Source organism: Callospermophilus lateralis, chromosome 5, assembly GCF_048772815.1.
Source record: "Callospermophilus lateralis isolate mCalLat2 chromosome 5, mCalLat2.hap1, whole genome shotgun sequence".
Lineage (NCBI taxonomy): Eukaryota > Metazoa > Chordata > Mammalia > Rodentia > Sciuridae > Callospermophilus > Callospermophilus lateralis.
The window spans coordinates 28,172,469-28,187,360 of record NC_135309.1 but is presented as its reverse complement, the minus strand read 5'-3'; the positions used below and the strand labels follow the sequence as shown (position 1 = coordinate 28,187,360).

At 37.0% G+C, this 14,892-nt stretch overlaps 1 protein-coding gene across 2 annotated transcripts in view; it reads left to right on the top strand.

Annotated features, from left to right (window-relative positions):
• Nucleotides 1–13,870: 13,870 nt before the first annotated feature.
• The window catches only part of Itk (IL2 inducible T cell kinase), a 61,892-nt gene continuing 60,870 nt past the window's right edge, over nt 13,871–14,892 (top strand). Inside the window, exon 1 of one of the 2 annotated variants that reach the window (XM_076855729.1) lies at nt 13,871–14,023. In XM_076855729.1, the coding sequence (XP_076711844.1) occupies nt 13,886–14,023 (138 nt within the window). In that variant the 5' untranslated portion in view covers nt 13,871–13,885. The remainder of the gene's footprint in view (nt 14,024–14,892) is intronic. The other variant, XM_076855728.1, reaches the window with a different exon arrangement.

Below are 14,892 nucleotides of genomic sequence, written 5' to 3'. Positions count from 1 at the left end.
AATTTAATGAACAAGTATTTTGTTTGGGACCATATAGAAAGGGAAATGCAATAATAAATTTCTTTACCCCTGAAGAGCTAAAATATAAAGAGCTAAAGATGTTGAGTTACTTCTCTAAAGAAAGAACAAAGTGTCTTCTTTTGTATTATGAGGGGATAATTGCTAAAAGTCAACACTATTTAAAAAAAAGTTGATTTTCCCTTTCTACTTATATATTAATATTATCATTATGTTATTATGTATAGGATACTCAACAATACAGAATTCTCAGGTGAATCATAAAAATGATGGATAACATGATCATATTATTGAGAATTTATTATAAGCTAGGCATAGTTCTAACTGCTTCACATTTAAAAAAAATTTTAATCCTCACAATAGGATTAAATATAGGTATAACTATATTTAATATAGGTATAACTATTATCCCTATTTTTTAAGGAAAAGATCAAGACTCAAAGAAGATTCAACTTCAACTTCACTGAGACTCAGACTTCACTGAGTCTTCACAAGACCAACAAGACTCACAAGACTCACAAAACTTCACAAGACTCAACTTCACTGAGGTCACAAGAAACCAAAAGTTATGAAAGTTACAAAATATGGCAAAAGTTAAATTGTACTACACTAAGTCACATTAATAGAGCAAAAATATACAATTACCATGCAGAATAAGTTCGTCCATTCTTTTGGTTAATATTATTAAATGCATGATTTGTGCCAGACCCTGTTCTAGGTTCTGAGAATATAGCAGTAGATAAAATAGACAAATATTCTTGGCCTTATGGATATTTGTCTTGGATATAGACAGTAAACAAGTAAGTTATATGGTATGTCCAGTGCTGGTACAGGCTATGGAGAAAGATGAGTAGGTATGTGGGATGGGAGTGTGTGCAGGAGAAGGGGAGGTGGTATTTAAGGAAGGCTCAATTATAAGTGATCTTCAAGCCAAGACATAAAAGAGGTCTGGGGAACAGGCATGTAGACATCTTGAGGAAGATCTGTCAGTCAAAGGGTATAGCAAAACCCTATGACCCTGATGGCTGGTATGTTTGAGGAACTCCAAGGAGGGGACAGGAAAAGAATGAAGTGAATTAGGGAAAGGGTGGCTGGAGATGAAGCTAATAGGCAATTGGGAGATAATAGAGAAGCAAATTCCATGAATGGGTATTGTAGGCCATTGTAGTCTTTGGCTTTGCTCTGAATGGGAGATGATATGATCCATATATAAGATGATCTTTCTAGCTGCCATATTTAAAAGAGTTTGTATAGGTGCTAGGGAGACAGGAATGGAGAATGAGCAACTCCTGCAAGATATGATGGTAGGAAGAAGTGTAGTGGAAGTGAAAGTAATGAAAGGTGACCAGCCCCTAGACTCATTTCAGTTGAGGCAATTATTATGTTGAACAATTTTCAGTAAATGTTAGTGAAAAGGCAAGTTGTAAAATAGCACCCATAATATTTCATATAGGTCTGAATAAAAAATTGAGGGAAAGAAGGAGAGAGAAAAGATGCACATGAAACTGATAATAGGAACTATCTTAGGGCAACTTGTCATATGAGAGAAATAGCAGGAGAGGGACTATTTTTAAAGTATTCCCTTTTAAACTTTTCAAATTTTGTTCCACTGTATATACTACCACCTCTATACAAATAAATAATATTTGGTTTATAGATTGTAAAAATATTACACCATTAAAATGTATTCTTAGAATATTTATTCATTGACTCAAGCCTTGTTATTAGAAATAAAGTCAGTACATAGCTTCATCCAAATTTAATTCTGACACTAAATTTAAGAATTGGAGGATGAAAGCCCAAAATAATGTTTAAATTCATTTTCGGATTTTTAAAACCTTGTGGAAATTCATTGTGTTCTTCCAGAGTTTAAAATATGACAGAACTCTAATCGATCAAGATATAGTTATTGATCATACACTCTGTGTTCATCATTATTCTAAAAATATTCAGGTTGTCAAAATACGTTTCAGACATTTTAAAACACAAACCTGACACAAATATAGAATGATCCTATGTCAAAGATTTAATCTAATTAATCAATGGTGGATGAACCAATACAATAAAGCTGCTTCAAAGGACATTTAAAGGAACAGACACTGGCAATAGAGAAAGAATGGTGAAGTATCATTGCCAATTTAGTTGCAAAACTGGTCAAATGTCTCCAGTGCAATAAAATTGTAACCTTGGGGCTTACCTTTTCTACCAAACATTAATCATTTGCATTGATTCTGAATAGAGATCTACAAGTTATTGTGAAACTTCACAGAGCAAAAACTTTTAATCAGTAACAGATTTCTTGGGGTGTTGAAAATGTTCTAACATTAAATTGTGATAGTTGTACAATTCTGGGAATATACTGAAAATCACTGAACTATACACTTTCAAGGGATAAATTTTATATTGTATGAAAAATATCTCACTGAAGCTGTTAAAAGTACTTGCAACACCAGTTTTGACTGGTTGACACAATTCCATTTTCTTCTTTCATTCTCTTAGATAATTAAATGATCCTTACACAGAACTTTAAAGATATTGAAAATACATGTTTCCTGCTTTACATGTTTTCTATGTACAAGTTTGGGGTAACTTTTTTTTAACAAATATGATGGAGTATGTATAAGCTCTGATCCTAATAACTTCAGAGGAGTTAAAACTAGTAAGAAAACATAGACTGAAGCCACAGAGACAATAGGAGGAGGGCAGATAAATATGTGATAGGGTAATAGTGAATGAGTTCAGTGAATGGTGAAACTAATAATATTTATCACTATATTTAGCCAATAGTCATTATTTTGTAGTAAGGAAAATGTTAAAACCACAATTCCTTTTTAAAAATAGAAGTTATTCCTTTTTAAAAATAGAAGTTATCAAGTCTATTATGAAATTTATTTGTGAATTCACAAGACATAGAATAGCCAAACAATTTTTAAAAGAAAAAAATTAGTTTCACTACCTGATTTCAATACTTAACACTATTTCAATCAAGAACCTCTGTAATAGGCAATGAAGACAGATATATAGGACTACATAGGTTGGTTGAGAAATAGTCTCACATGTCAATCGATTTTTATCACAGCTCCCAAGATATTTAATACAGTAGGATAATATTTTTTCAAAACAAGAAAGATAAAAGCAAATAAGAACAAATACAACAAAAAAACTCGACCCTGTCTGACATTTTAAAAAATTACTTTTAATGAACCATTGGCTTAAGTAAAGTTTTGAAGAAAATAGGGAAAGTTCAAAACCATAGTTCTAAGGATTTTTTTTTTTTTTTTTTTTACATTTTAAATTGGCCCAATGTTGAAGAGATTTGAACAATGAAAATACAAGCTGTACTTATACTGAGTATATATAGATACATATGACTACAGGTCACTGAAGACTACCTGTACATTTATGGTGGGAAGAAGTTTCAAGTCAGTATCTTTTGTTCCCCAGGTATTATTTTGAAAAGCAAGGCAGAGAGACAGCTGTATACAGCTTTTTCAGTGAGTATGCAGCCTAGTGAGGGGAGATGTTATGAGCTAGGCAGGATGTGAGGGTGGGGAGATTTCCATACTGTACACAATATGTACCTGCTGGGTAAATCCCCAGGCCTAAAATAAATCCACAGTGCATTTATGTTGATTGCCACAAGCCAAGGTGGCGTGGGATGAGTTGTGGTTTGCTTTGGGCACCTAGGACTTCAGGAAGCCAACTTGATTTCTGCCTTACCTTCTGATGTCAGAAAAGACCCGCAGGCACAGAAATCTTCCCCTGTGGCCCAGTATGCAAATCAGCCTGCTCCATCCTTGGTTTAAAAGGAAAATGAGCTGGTACACATCAAAGAAGTCAGACAGGCGATTCAAATTATTTTATTTCTCAACATTATGATCCTACTAGTGTCCCTTCTCCTCCCCCTTCCTCCCTCCTCCAGTCCCCTTCATCTACTCTGCTCTATTTAGCTTTACTCTGAACCAAAGTTCTTTCCTGCTCATCACAGTCTTAGGACAGTTTCCCTCTCACCCCTTCTTAGTTGATGCTGTTCATAAATTGTGAGATGTCTGTAAAGGTAAAATTTCTAAGCTGATTCTAAGCCGCAGAGCCAGAGTTAAAGTGTAAAAGACCGGACATTGTGAAGTCTGTAACTGCAAGGCTTGGGTTGTAAAGTAAGAGACCATTGATATGTTAAATACCTCGGCTACCCCGGAGCCTTTGATCTCTGTAGCTGTTAGGACAATACCGGAGCTGCCCCAGTAAACAATCTCACTGACTCCTCTGGTGGTCTGATAACTTGGGACTTTGAGTCGCCTGGCACTAGGCACCACGGGCCCAGAATCAATCAATTTAAATACCCCCCCCCCTTCCCCAAAAAGTGTACTTAAGCTCTGCCTGACCTCTGCTCTGGGCTCTGGGCTGCTCTATCTTCCTGAGTGAGCCTGGAGCCTCAGCATGCTGAATCAATAAAACCCCTTCTGCCAATTGCATGGAGCCGGTCTCTTGTGGTCTCTCCCTCCGACGTTTTGCTGGACCCTTACAATGTCCACCTCAGTTTATGTATTTATTTCTTTGGTGTTGCACTGAAGAAGACTGCAACTAAGCACATACACACAAATCATAAAACAGTTGTCACTTAAAAATGAAAATAAAGATCAGAAACCATATAGAAGTAGAGGGAGGTAAGTGATTCATGAGATAAAATAATTATTGCAAGTAAAATGTGAAATTTAATTCTGGAAAAATATAAAATATAGCATTGATTATCGCTGAGAGATGAGATTAGAAGGGATTTTTAATTATATTCACTGATCTGCTTTTTTCATAAAGAATATGTATCACTTTTGGAACCTGATACAGATGTATTTCAAAAATTAGCTCTGAGCTTCCTGGTCACCTCAATTATCACTGTCTTCTAGTCATGTTAATGCTTTCTTTTAAATTAGAAACAAAAATATTTTTCAACAATATTATTTTTTGAAATTCTATAAATTTAAAAGTGAAACATCTCTTTACCCTCCTAGTTCCACTGCTGGAAATTTGATAATGTAAACTCCTTTTTTGGGTACCAGGGATTAAACTCAAGGGCACTTGTCCACTGAGCCACGCCCCCAGCCCTATTTTGTATTTTATTTAGAGACAGGGTTTCATTGAGTTGCTTAGCATCTCACTTTTGCTGAGGCTGGCTTTGAACTTGTGATCCTCCCATCTCAGCCTCCAGAGCTGCTGGGATTACAGGCATGTACAACCACGCCTATAATGTAATATTCTTGATATTGCCCTGTGCATATACATATATGTTGATCTAGACATAAAACATTTGTATTATAAGAATTAGATATGCTGTACACGTTGTCTCTACTTGTTTTATCTTAACAATATTTATTGTACTTTTCTAGATACATTATAAATATATTTTATTCATCTTCATGATTATGTTAATATTCTCCTGTATGGGTGCACCATAGAGTATACCTAGTCTTTAACTAATGCATGCATAGGTAGTTTTCATTATGAAAAACACTGAAGTGACTGGAACACCCCATGTAATCTCAGTGACTTGGGAAACTGAGGCAAGAAGATTGCAAATTTGAGGTCACCCTCAGCAATTCAGTGAGATCCACAGCAAATTAGTCAGACCTTGTCTTCAAAAATTGTTGAAAACAGCTGGAAATGTAGTTCCTGGCAAAACACCACTGGGTTCAATCCCCTGTACCAAAACAAACAAGACCACTGCAGTGATTATTTGACACAGGTAACTTCTCTGCACTCATGCTGCTTTTTTCATTAGCATTATAGTACAAGAAGGAATAAGGATTTGTTATTTTTGTTTTCAAAAGAAACAGGCTGTGGTGGTTAATCTGAATTGTCAACTTGATTGGATTCAGAGATGCCTAAGATTAAAAGGCTTCTGGGCATGTTCGTGAGGGTATTTCTAGGAATGACTGATATGTGGGATAGCACACTGAGAGGGGATTGCACTCTACATGTGGGCAGCACACTCCAATAGGTTGGGAACATGGATGGAAAAAAAAGGTAGAAAAACAAGGAACCTAATGAGGATGCAAACTCAATTCTTCTTGAATGGAGGCTTTGATTGTTGCTGAGATCTAATGATATTGGATATCTGCTGCTTCACTCTTCCAAAGCAGAATCTGACTAGGGACTCATCAGGGAGTTTCCAGGCCTTCAGTCTTACATCATTGATCCTTCTTCTGAAGCTCCAGCTTCTTGGGCTAAGCAGCTACTGGTTCCTTCAGCTCTCTTGGCTTCAGGTGGCCATTGTGGGACTATCCAGCTTCTGGTTGTGTAAGCCAATCTAGTGAATCCCCTTTTTATATGTATGAATACATGTATGTGTGTGTTTGTCTGTCTAATATATAGGCTGACTAATGCATAGGCTATGTAGCGACTGGAATGTTCTAGATAATACAGCTAAAATGGATATCATACCAATTTAGTTTGGATGGAAATCATAGGAATATAAAGGACTTCAAAGCTATATCATAGGAGGACATTTGCAGGATCTCTTTTTTTATAAGAAGCACCTTTGCTTATCCAAAGGGGCTATCTTCCACCCCAAAAAGGTCTAGAGTTATAGAACCTCAAATGATAAGACAATCAAGTAGTCTTTAGGTCCCAGTTAGGGTGAGATCATTCATCATTCACCAATGATCAAGCATGTATTCACCTTCCTCAAGTGGCAACACTCAGCGTTCCTTGGAGAACCGAAACCCCTCCCCACCATCAGTCTAGGGGTTCTGGTAGGGCTGAGTCAACCCAACCTTCAAATCCAAGGGTAGGTAAAGACCTAAAGCTGGACTACTAAATATTTCATCGTCTTGGCTGTACTGATTGGTACTTGTGAGCATATCACTGACGGTAAGGCGTTGATGTACAATACTGAGATCTTTTCTGAAACTAGGAGGGAAGAAAATGAAATGGCTGGCAGCCATTTTGCTGCCATGGAGTAAAACCTGCAGGAGCTTGAAGCTGGCCCAGAACTGAGGAGGTGTAAGCACGACTTCTGATGTCATTGCTTAAGTATCTGGATCCAGCAGTGCTAATTTGACTGGATTTTTTTTTGATATAAGATATTAAGTGAGGCTTTCTCAACTCACTTTCATTTTTAAAAGCCTTTTAAAAATATAATTAAAGGAATTAAGTACTTCTGTATCCTAAAGCAGGGTGGTATATCATCCATAGAGGCACAACCTGTTCTGCCAGTCAGGGCTCAGCCACCTTTAGTGTTTGCCTTTAGAAAACAAGGCTTGAGAAATCAAGACAAAGAGTTTTTTTGTTTGTTTGTTTGTTTTTTTTTTTAGTATTTGCCTTTAGAAAACAAGGCTTGAGAAATCAAGACAAAGAGGTTTTTTTTTGTTTGTTTTTTTTTTTGTTTTTTTTTTTTTTTTAGTATGCTGTGCATTTTTTCTCACCTCCAACCCAAGGGAAGGAGAATGGAAGCTTGCATCCACCAGAAGCCAAGCGACATGGACTTTAAAGAATGACTCAGTGAGTCTCGTATGAGTCTCAAAGAGTCTTGGAAATATAGGGTCAGTGTCTAAATCCCATATGGAGAAACAGAATGCTGATGAAGGCTTGTGGAAAAGCTGCTTATTTGGAGTCAGTGGAGAAGGCGTTGTACTTGGAACAAGTGGTATATCCATCAACAGCAGGGCATGAATGCCCTAATCTTCTAGTAGTCAAGGGAGGAAAAAGTGGCACGTGGCTCATTGTCAAGGAAATTTCACCCAAGGCAACCTAGTGGGCAAAGGAATCTAAAACAGAGTCAGAGGGCTGGGAGAGGTAGACCTGCAGAAGCCCAATGCCTGGAGGTTGGATTCGTTGGCCAGATAGAGTGTTATCTCTTCTACTGGGAACAGCTATCAGAACCCTCAATGGAAAACTGCAAACAGAACACATGACAGACATTTCCCATAAAATAAAAAGCAAATTTATATCCATCACACCCTGAGGGCATTAACTCTATATTATTTTTGTAGCTTCATTTCTGTAGCCTGAGACTGAAGGCAAATTAGAAACCAGGCTAGTGTGTGTGGGGAAGGAGGAGTTAGGCATAGTGGCAAAGACAGCAGGCCTCAAATCCCAAAGCACACTTGATGACATTGAAGAAAAGCATTCAATTGAATATGTGTTTGGAGTTCTGATTAGGGCACTGAACTAGACTGGCGTTTCTTAACTTTTTTTCATGGAAACTTTCAAACATTTATCAGTGTGAGCAGAGTACACTAATAAACCCCCAATTCACTACCCGGCTTGAGCAATTGTCTACTCGAGAACTTTCTTCATTCTCCCCCTACCTATTTTTTCCACTCACTGGATTGTAACAAAGCAAATCTTAGATATTCCATTGTCTCAACAATCATGGGCATGTTTCTATGCAAAATAAGTATTCTTTTTTTGACAATAGTGTCATCATCACACCTTAAAAACTAAACAATAGTTTCTCAGTATCACCAAATCTCTAGTCAGTGTTCAAACTTTCTTAATTGTCCCATTCAGTTTTTATGCAGTTAATTTGTATAATTCTGAATCCAAACAAAATCCTCCTGTGTTTAAAATTTCTTGTAATCTGTTGGTTCCCTTTCAATTTATCTGTTGCAGATACCAGTCATTTTTCTTTTGTGTTCTGAATATTCGGGACTTACACAGTTAACATCTTTATCACGTGTCCGGTGGGGGAGGTGGATATTCCTTTATCTCTTTTATTTTCTACAAACTCAAATTTAGATCTAGAGGTTTGATTAGATTCACGTTTGATTTTTTTTTTCCTGTTGGAATGACTTCTGTGTGAGTGGTTTTGTGAGTGGTTTTATTGGGTCACCTCAGGAGAAGTGCAGTGTCTGATTGTCTCTCTTGTGATGTGAGGATTATTCAGTCTGTTAAAGTGTTGTCAGCTTCGTGAATTGTACATTTTCCTATCAGCTTTTTGGTAATGATGTAGCAGCCACTGATGATTATAACCCGCTATGTTATTAGGGTTGCAAAGTAGCAATGCTTTCTCATTCCTTCATCATTAATTTGCTTTCTAAAGAACTTCACATCATTAAATATTTCATTACTAAACTGAGATATAGTTCTACAGAGACCAGGAAAATAGGTTTTACCTTTTTATTTCCAGTTTTTAAAATAATAAGTTGATCTTCACCACTCTCCAAAAATGGTCAATGGGTGAATTTTATTGTTATTTTTTATTACTGGGGATTGAATCCAGAGGTGCTCTGCCATTGAGCAACATCCTCAGCCTCTTTGATTTTTAATTTTGAGCTGGGCTCGCTAAGTTGGTGGGACTGGCCTCAAACTTGCAATTCTACTTTAGCCTCCTGAGTAGCTGGGATTAAAGGTGTGCGCAACCACACCTGTCTAGAATATTTTTTTCCCATTTACTTTATGAACTCATGATTTCAACATTTTTATTACTTATCAATTTATTGCAGATATTATTCATTTAGATGCCCAAATTGTTCTATCTTTGGGCAGTGAGAACTTCTTAAATTTGTCTCCTATAACCTGAACTTTTTAAACAAAAAATAAAAAGAAATTATTTGGGCTGGGGTTGTAGCTCAGTGGTAGAGCGCTTGCCTAGCACATATGAGACACTGGGTTTGATCCTCAGCACCACATAAAAATAGATAAATAAAATAAAGTTACTGTGTCCATCTACAACTAAAAAAAAATTATTTAAGAGATTGTTTGTTTACTTTTTCATTAGAATGACAGAGAAAATATTGGATTTGCTTAAGTTATACTAAAGAGTGAACAGAGACTAATCCCAGTAGGTGATTTTGAAAGTTCTGTGAGAAAGAAAACAAAATTATTTATGATTGTACTCCAGAAAGATGACAAAATAAAAGATACTATTACAACAGCTCCTGATGATATTTTGCTTTCCCCAGTGAGAACACTGTGAAGTCTATAAATCTCTTAACCTGAATCAACCAGGTATCAATCTACCCTTCCCAAAAGAGTTTAAAGTATAGTTTGAGAAGGTAGTACATGGTATTAGATAGAATCTGTTTCCCACTAGTGAAAGAAACCTCAAAATTGCAGGATCTTAGTAAATAGTTTATTTCACTTTGTATTACAAAAGTTGACCCAGGGTTAGCATGGAAGATCTATGGTCATCAGGACTCCAGGCTCTTTCTACCATATGCTTTTTTTTTTTCCTTAACATGCAATTTCTACTGCATGATATAAGATAGCTGCTCCAGCCCTAGCCATTATCTCAACATTCCAATCAACAGGAAGAGGAAAAAGCTAAAGAAAACGATATGAAGATTTCTATTAAGGGCAATTCCACCTCTGCCTTATTCTGTTGGCCAGAAAAGAGTCACATGACTATGCCTCATTACAAAAGGATCTGAAAAACATAGTCTTTATTCTGCCTGGCTGGAGGTCCAGACAACCTTCAGGGCGTCAGTTATCCTAAGAAGAAGAAGGAAGCAGATATTTGAGGAAAACAGCAATCCCTTCCTCAAGCCATATTCAGGAAAACAAAACACCTAAACAAACAAGCAAACAAACAAACAAAAAAACCCCTACCTCTACCACTCTTGTGCAGTGTTTTCCATATACACATGTCTTAAAATCACAGAATAGAGGTCATTCAAATATCTCCTTCCTTTTCCCTCGTGCGTGTCTTGATTATGCAGGGATTTCTGACATATGAAATAAAATTAGAGTGTATCATTAAATGATAATTGACACTCAAAAATAAACTTTTGGGGGGATAGTAGAGGATAGGAAAGGCAGCAGAATACAGCAGACACCAGAATGGCAATATGTAAATCAATGGCTGTGCAACTGATGTGATTCTGCAATCTGTATATGGGGTAAAAATGGGAGCTCATATCCCACTTGAATCAAAGTGTGAAATATGATATATCAAGAACTATGTAATGTTTTGAACAACCTACAATAAAAATTAATTTAAAAAAAACCAAAAAAACAAAAAACAGATAATCTCAGAAAACCTGACAATCAAGAGTAGAAAATTCAACAGTGTATTTTCTTCCTTCAGAAGAGCCTGAGTGTGAATTGACTAAATCATATAATTAATGCACTCTCCTTTATGATGCATTAACATATTAATAAAGCATGAGCAACATATAATGATCTATTAGCAGTTATGATATGTACCAAATAGAGCACATTTTGACAAGGTGACCACAGGCCATAGAACAGTGAAGTCTGATCTCTCACTCTGTGACACTTAAATAGAATAATCTGTCATACTAAAAATCTCAGAGAAGGGCTGGGGATGGTACAGCACTTGCCTAGCATGCAGAGGCTCTGGGTTTGGATCTGGCACAGAGGAAAACAGTCTGCTAATCTTTCAGTGTAACTGTTTGAACTTTTTCTCTCAATAAATACTCTTGCCAGAAAAAAAAAATAAATAAATAAACTTTTGAGAGTCATACTCCTGTAAAGTAATAATGACGATTATGTCTCATTATTTATTCCTATCCAGTCCATGCCACCTCTGCTTACATCAAAATTTCTTACTTTTGATTTCATGGTAGAAGTATGTCTCACATATTATACCTCAACAATGTTCCAACTCAAAAGTAGATGACTACTTGAACTCAGTATTCACGGTGTCTGCCATGCACTTCTTAAATGGCCTACCAAAGAAGCTAAGGATCAGAGAGGGCAAGAAGCGTACTTCAAGAAAAACAGTTTAGTAAATGACAGAGAGTTTAATCAGTGACAGAGCTGGAATTCCAGTGCAAGTTTTTTTTCTGTTTTCAGAGCTCATTCATTCTTTATTATGCTGCTCTGGCATATTCATTTATTTCTGTTCTTCCACAAATTTTAGGAAACAAAAACAATCATCTATATGTAGCACAGAGAAACTTCTGTGGGCTCTTATTTAAAGTTTAAAAAGCTTTAATTTAAATTTTAAAAATAAACTTCAAATCTATTTCTGCTAAGAGTTTTATGCTCAGTCTCTCTTTGAATTGCCCACCCCAATTTGGTGATTATCCATTCAACACATTTTCTCAAATAAACTTTTCATATGTGTTTATTGCTGAGTATATGATGGTGAGTAAAACCACACATATCCCTTACTCTTGAGGAGCATCTAAACTAGTGAGTGTGTAGCTGGAGAAGAGATGTCTCAGGAGGGTCCAAAGAGTTCCCAGAGGGAGGGGGAATTCAATTCAGGATGAGCAGGGTTCCTGGCATATGTGATGGAAAGAATTTCAGCAGGAGCCAGACAAATGCATAGGCAGAGGTTTATTTAGAAAGTAGTTACACATTCAAGGGAGAAGCCCTTTTGTAGGTTGGGGTCCAATATTTATAGAAAGGCTGTAATTAGGACGGGACTGGACTTGGAGCAAGGTGGAGCCACAAAATTTTTACCAGTTTTCCCTGTGCTCAGGTATTTTATTTTCCAAGGGTACAGGCCAAGGACATGTCACTCAAGATTTACAACTGTGCTTTCTGCACCTTAAAAGGCTCTTGGGTTGTTTTCTTTGAGACTCAGTATCTCTCTCTCTTAATCTTAGATCCCTATCTCAAGTGAGGAGACAACCCAAAGTCACCCTCCAGATGCATGATTAATGCTGTTCTGAGGGGAATGAAGAGAAAGGTAGAAGGTGCCTTGTTGTGATTGGTGGATTTGACTTAGGAAAACCAGGAAGGAGTCCCTGAGGAAGTACAGGGAGGCCGAGGTTAATTCAGAGTTAACCCAAAAAAGCAGAGGCAAAAAGACATTCTGGGGCAGAATGAGCAGCATGTGCAGACTGGCATGAGGGGTGTGCACAGAGGGCTGGGAACAGGGGCAGACTGTAGACAGGGGTGAGAACCTTTGAGCAAGAAGTGAGGTGAGCCAAAGAGGAACCCTGCAGTGCCTTGTCTAGAGCCACTGTTATTCACTTTCACAGATGAAAAAAAAAGAAAAGAAAAACAGACTCAGCACCACTGAATAATTTGCCTGTGGCCTCACAGATGGTTCCAGTGGTAGATCAGGAGAGAGTAATGGCCCCTGTAAGACCCATGTCCTAATCCCCAGAACCTCTGTGTATGCTAGGTTACATGGCAAAGGGGAATTAAAGTAGAAAAGAGAATGAGGTTGTTATCAGCTGACTTCAAATAGGACTTTCCTAGATGATCCTAGATTGAATGGACCTAGTATAACCACAAGGGTCAAAAGTGGAGGAGGGAAGAAGAGGTTTCCAAGGAAGACTGGACCTGTGACTGTTGGCTATAAACTGGAGGAGTATGGGTGTCCTTCAGAAGCTGGGAAGGTCAAGGACACATATTTTCTGATAAAGACCCTGGGGAAAGGGTCACAGCTCATTGACAATTTGATTTTAGCCCAGTGAGACCCATTCCAAACTTCTGAATTACAAAATTGTGAGACAATTAATTTGCATTACTTGAAGTCACTAAGTCTGTAGCAATTTGTTACAGTAGCAACAGGAAATTTACACCCAAGCTGGGCTCCATGAGCTCCAGAACCCACATTCTTAATTCCTGTGCTAGATGTCTTAACTATTGGGTGGGCTAAACCAGGAACTATGACAATAAGCATCAAATCACTAATATAATTTTGACTCTAAGTTTCTTCAAACATCATTTCCAAACCATGTAGCAAAGGGTATATATATATATATTTTTATATGTGCCTCTTAGTTTTGTGAATTTCGAAAGGATGTGGTTATGGCCTTTGACATCAGAAGAGAAGCTCCGCAAGTTGACTGAGGGTTGATAAAACGATAACGTTGGAGGTGAGGTGCCTCTGAGCAGCTCTCTGAAGATCAACTGCCTGCCTGTCACATTCCTTTCCCAGAGGCTGTTTGCTCTTGTTGTGCTAAGGGGTGATGCCTAAGACGCATCACTTTTCAAGAACTGGATCATGAACAACTTGATCCTCCTGGAAGAACAGCTGATCAAGAAATCCCAACAAAAGAGAAGAACTTCTCCCTCTAATTTTAAAGTTCGCTTCTTTGTTTTAACCAAAACCAGCCTGGCATACTTTGAGGATCGTCATGGGGTATGTGAGACTTTCTTTTGTCTTTTTTTTTTTAATAATATGTTATATTTAGACTTCACTGACTCTGAAAGATATACATGGAATAAAATAGAATATGGAACCCAAGCACGCTGGGTTTAATAAGCAAAGAGCACAGTAGGGAAATCAGTGGAGAATGTAGAGAGGAGTCAAGAGGTCAGATGTTGTACTTGGTGATTTCACTTCCAAAAACTACAACTTTAACGTTCATCAGCTTTTTTCCCCTACAAAATAATAATATTTCATGTGACAAATGTTATGATTGGATAGAACTTCAACTTTGTATGAAATATACTACATTCTATGGAACATAGACTAGTAAAATATTGTACTTGAGGGGGCTCAAGAATAATTTAGCCCAATGTTTTTATTTTACAGTAGAAAAAAATAGTACTTGGAATGGTTAAGTGGTAGGTTCAGTATTAAAACATGTTTACGAATTCAACTCTTTGTTTTAATGGACAACACTTCCATGATATCTTAGAATTGTTTCCCAAGCATTTAATAGTCTAAAATTTGCAAGGCACAATTGCAGACCTCTTTATCCCTTGGAAAACATCACAGAAGACTAGGCATATTAAGCCATAGTGTTCTGCATGCAGACCAATGGTTCTTACATAGGGGGTCATGGCTGCTTATCTAGGCCAGTCTTTGATATATCTGAAGACATTTTCATATTCCATAGCATCTGTAATTACAAAAGAAAAAAATCAATGAACACAGCAATGTACTTTGACAGATAAAGCATTAGGTGAAGAGTGAGGAGACAAAACTCTGTTTCTCATTAAGTGATAAAGTCTGGACAAATGTCTATCTCCTGTGTCAGTTTTTTTTTTTTTTTCTTAAATTAA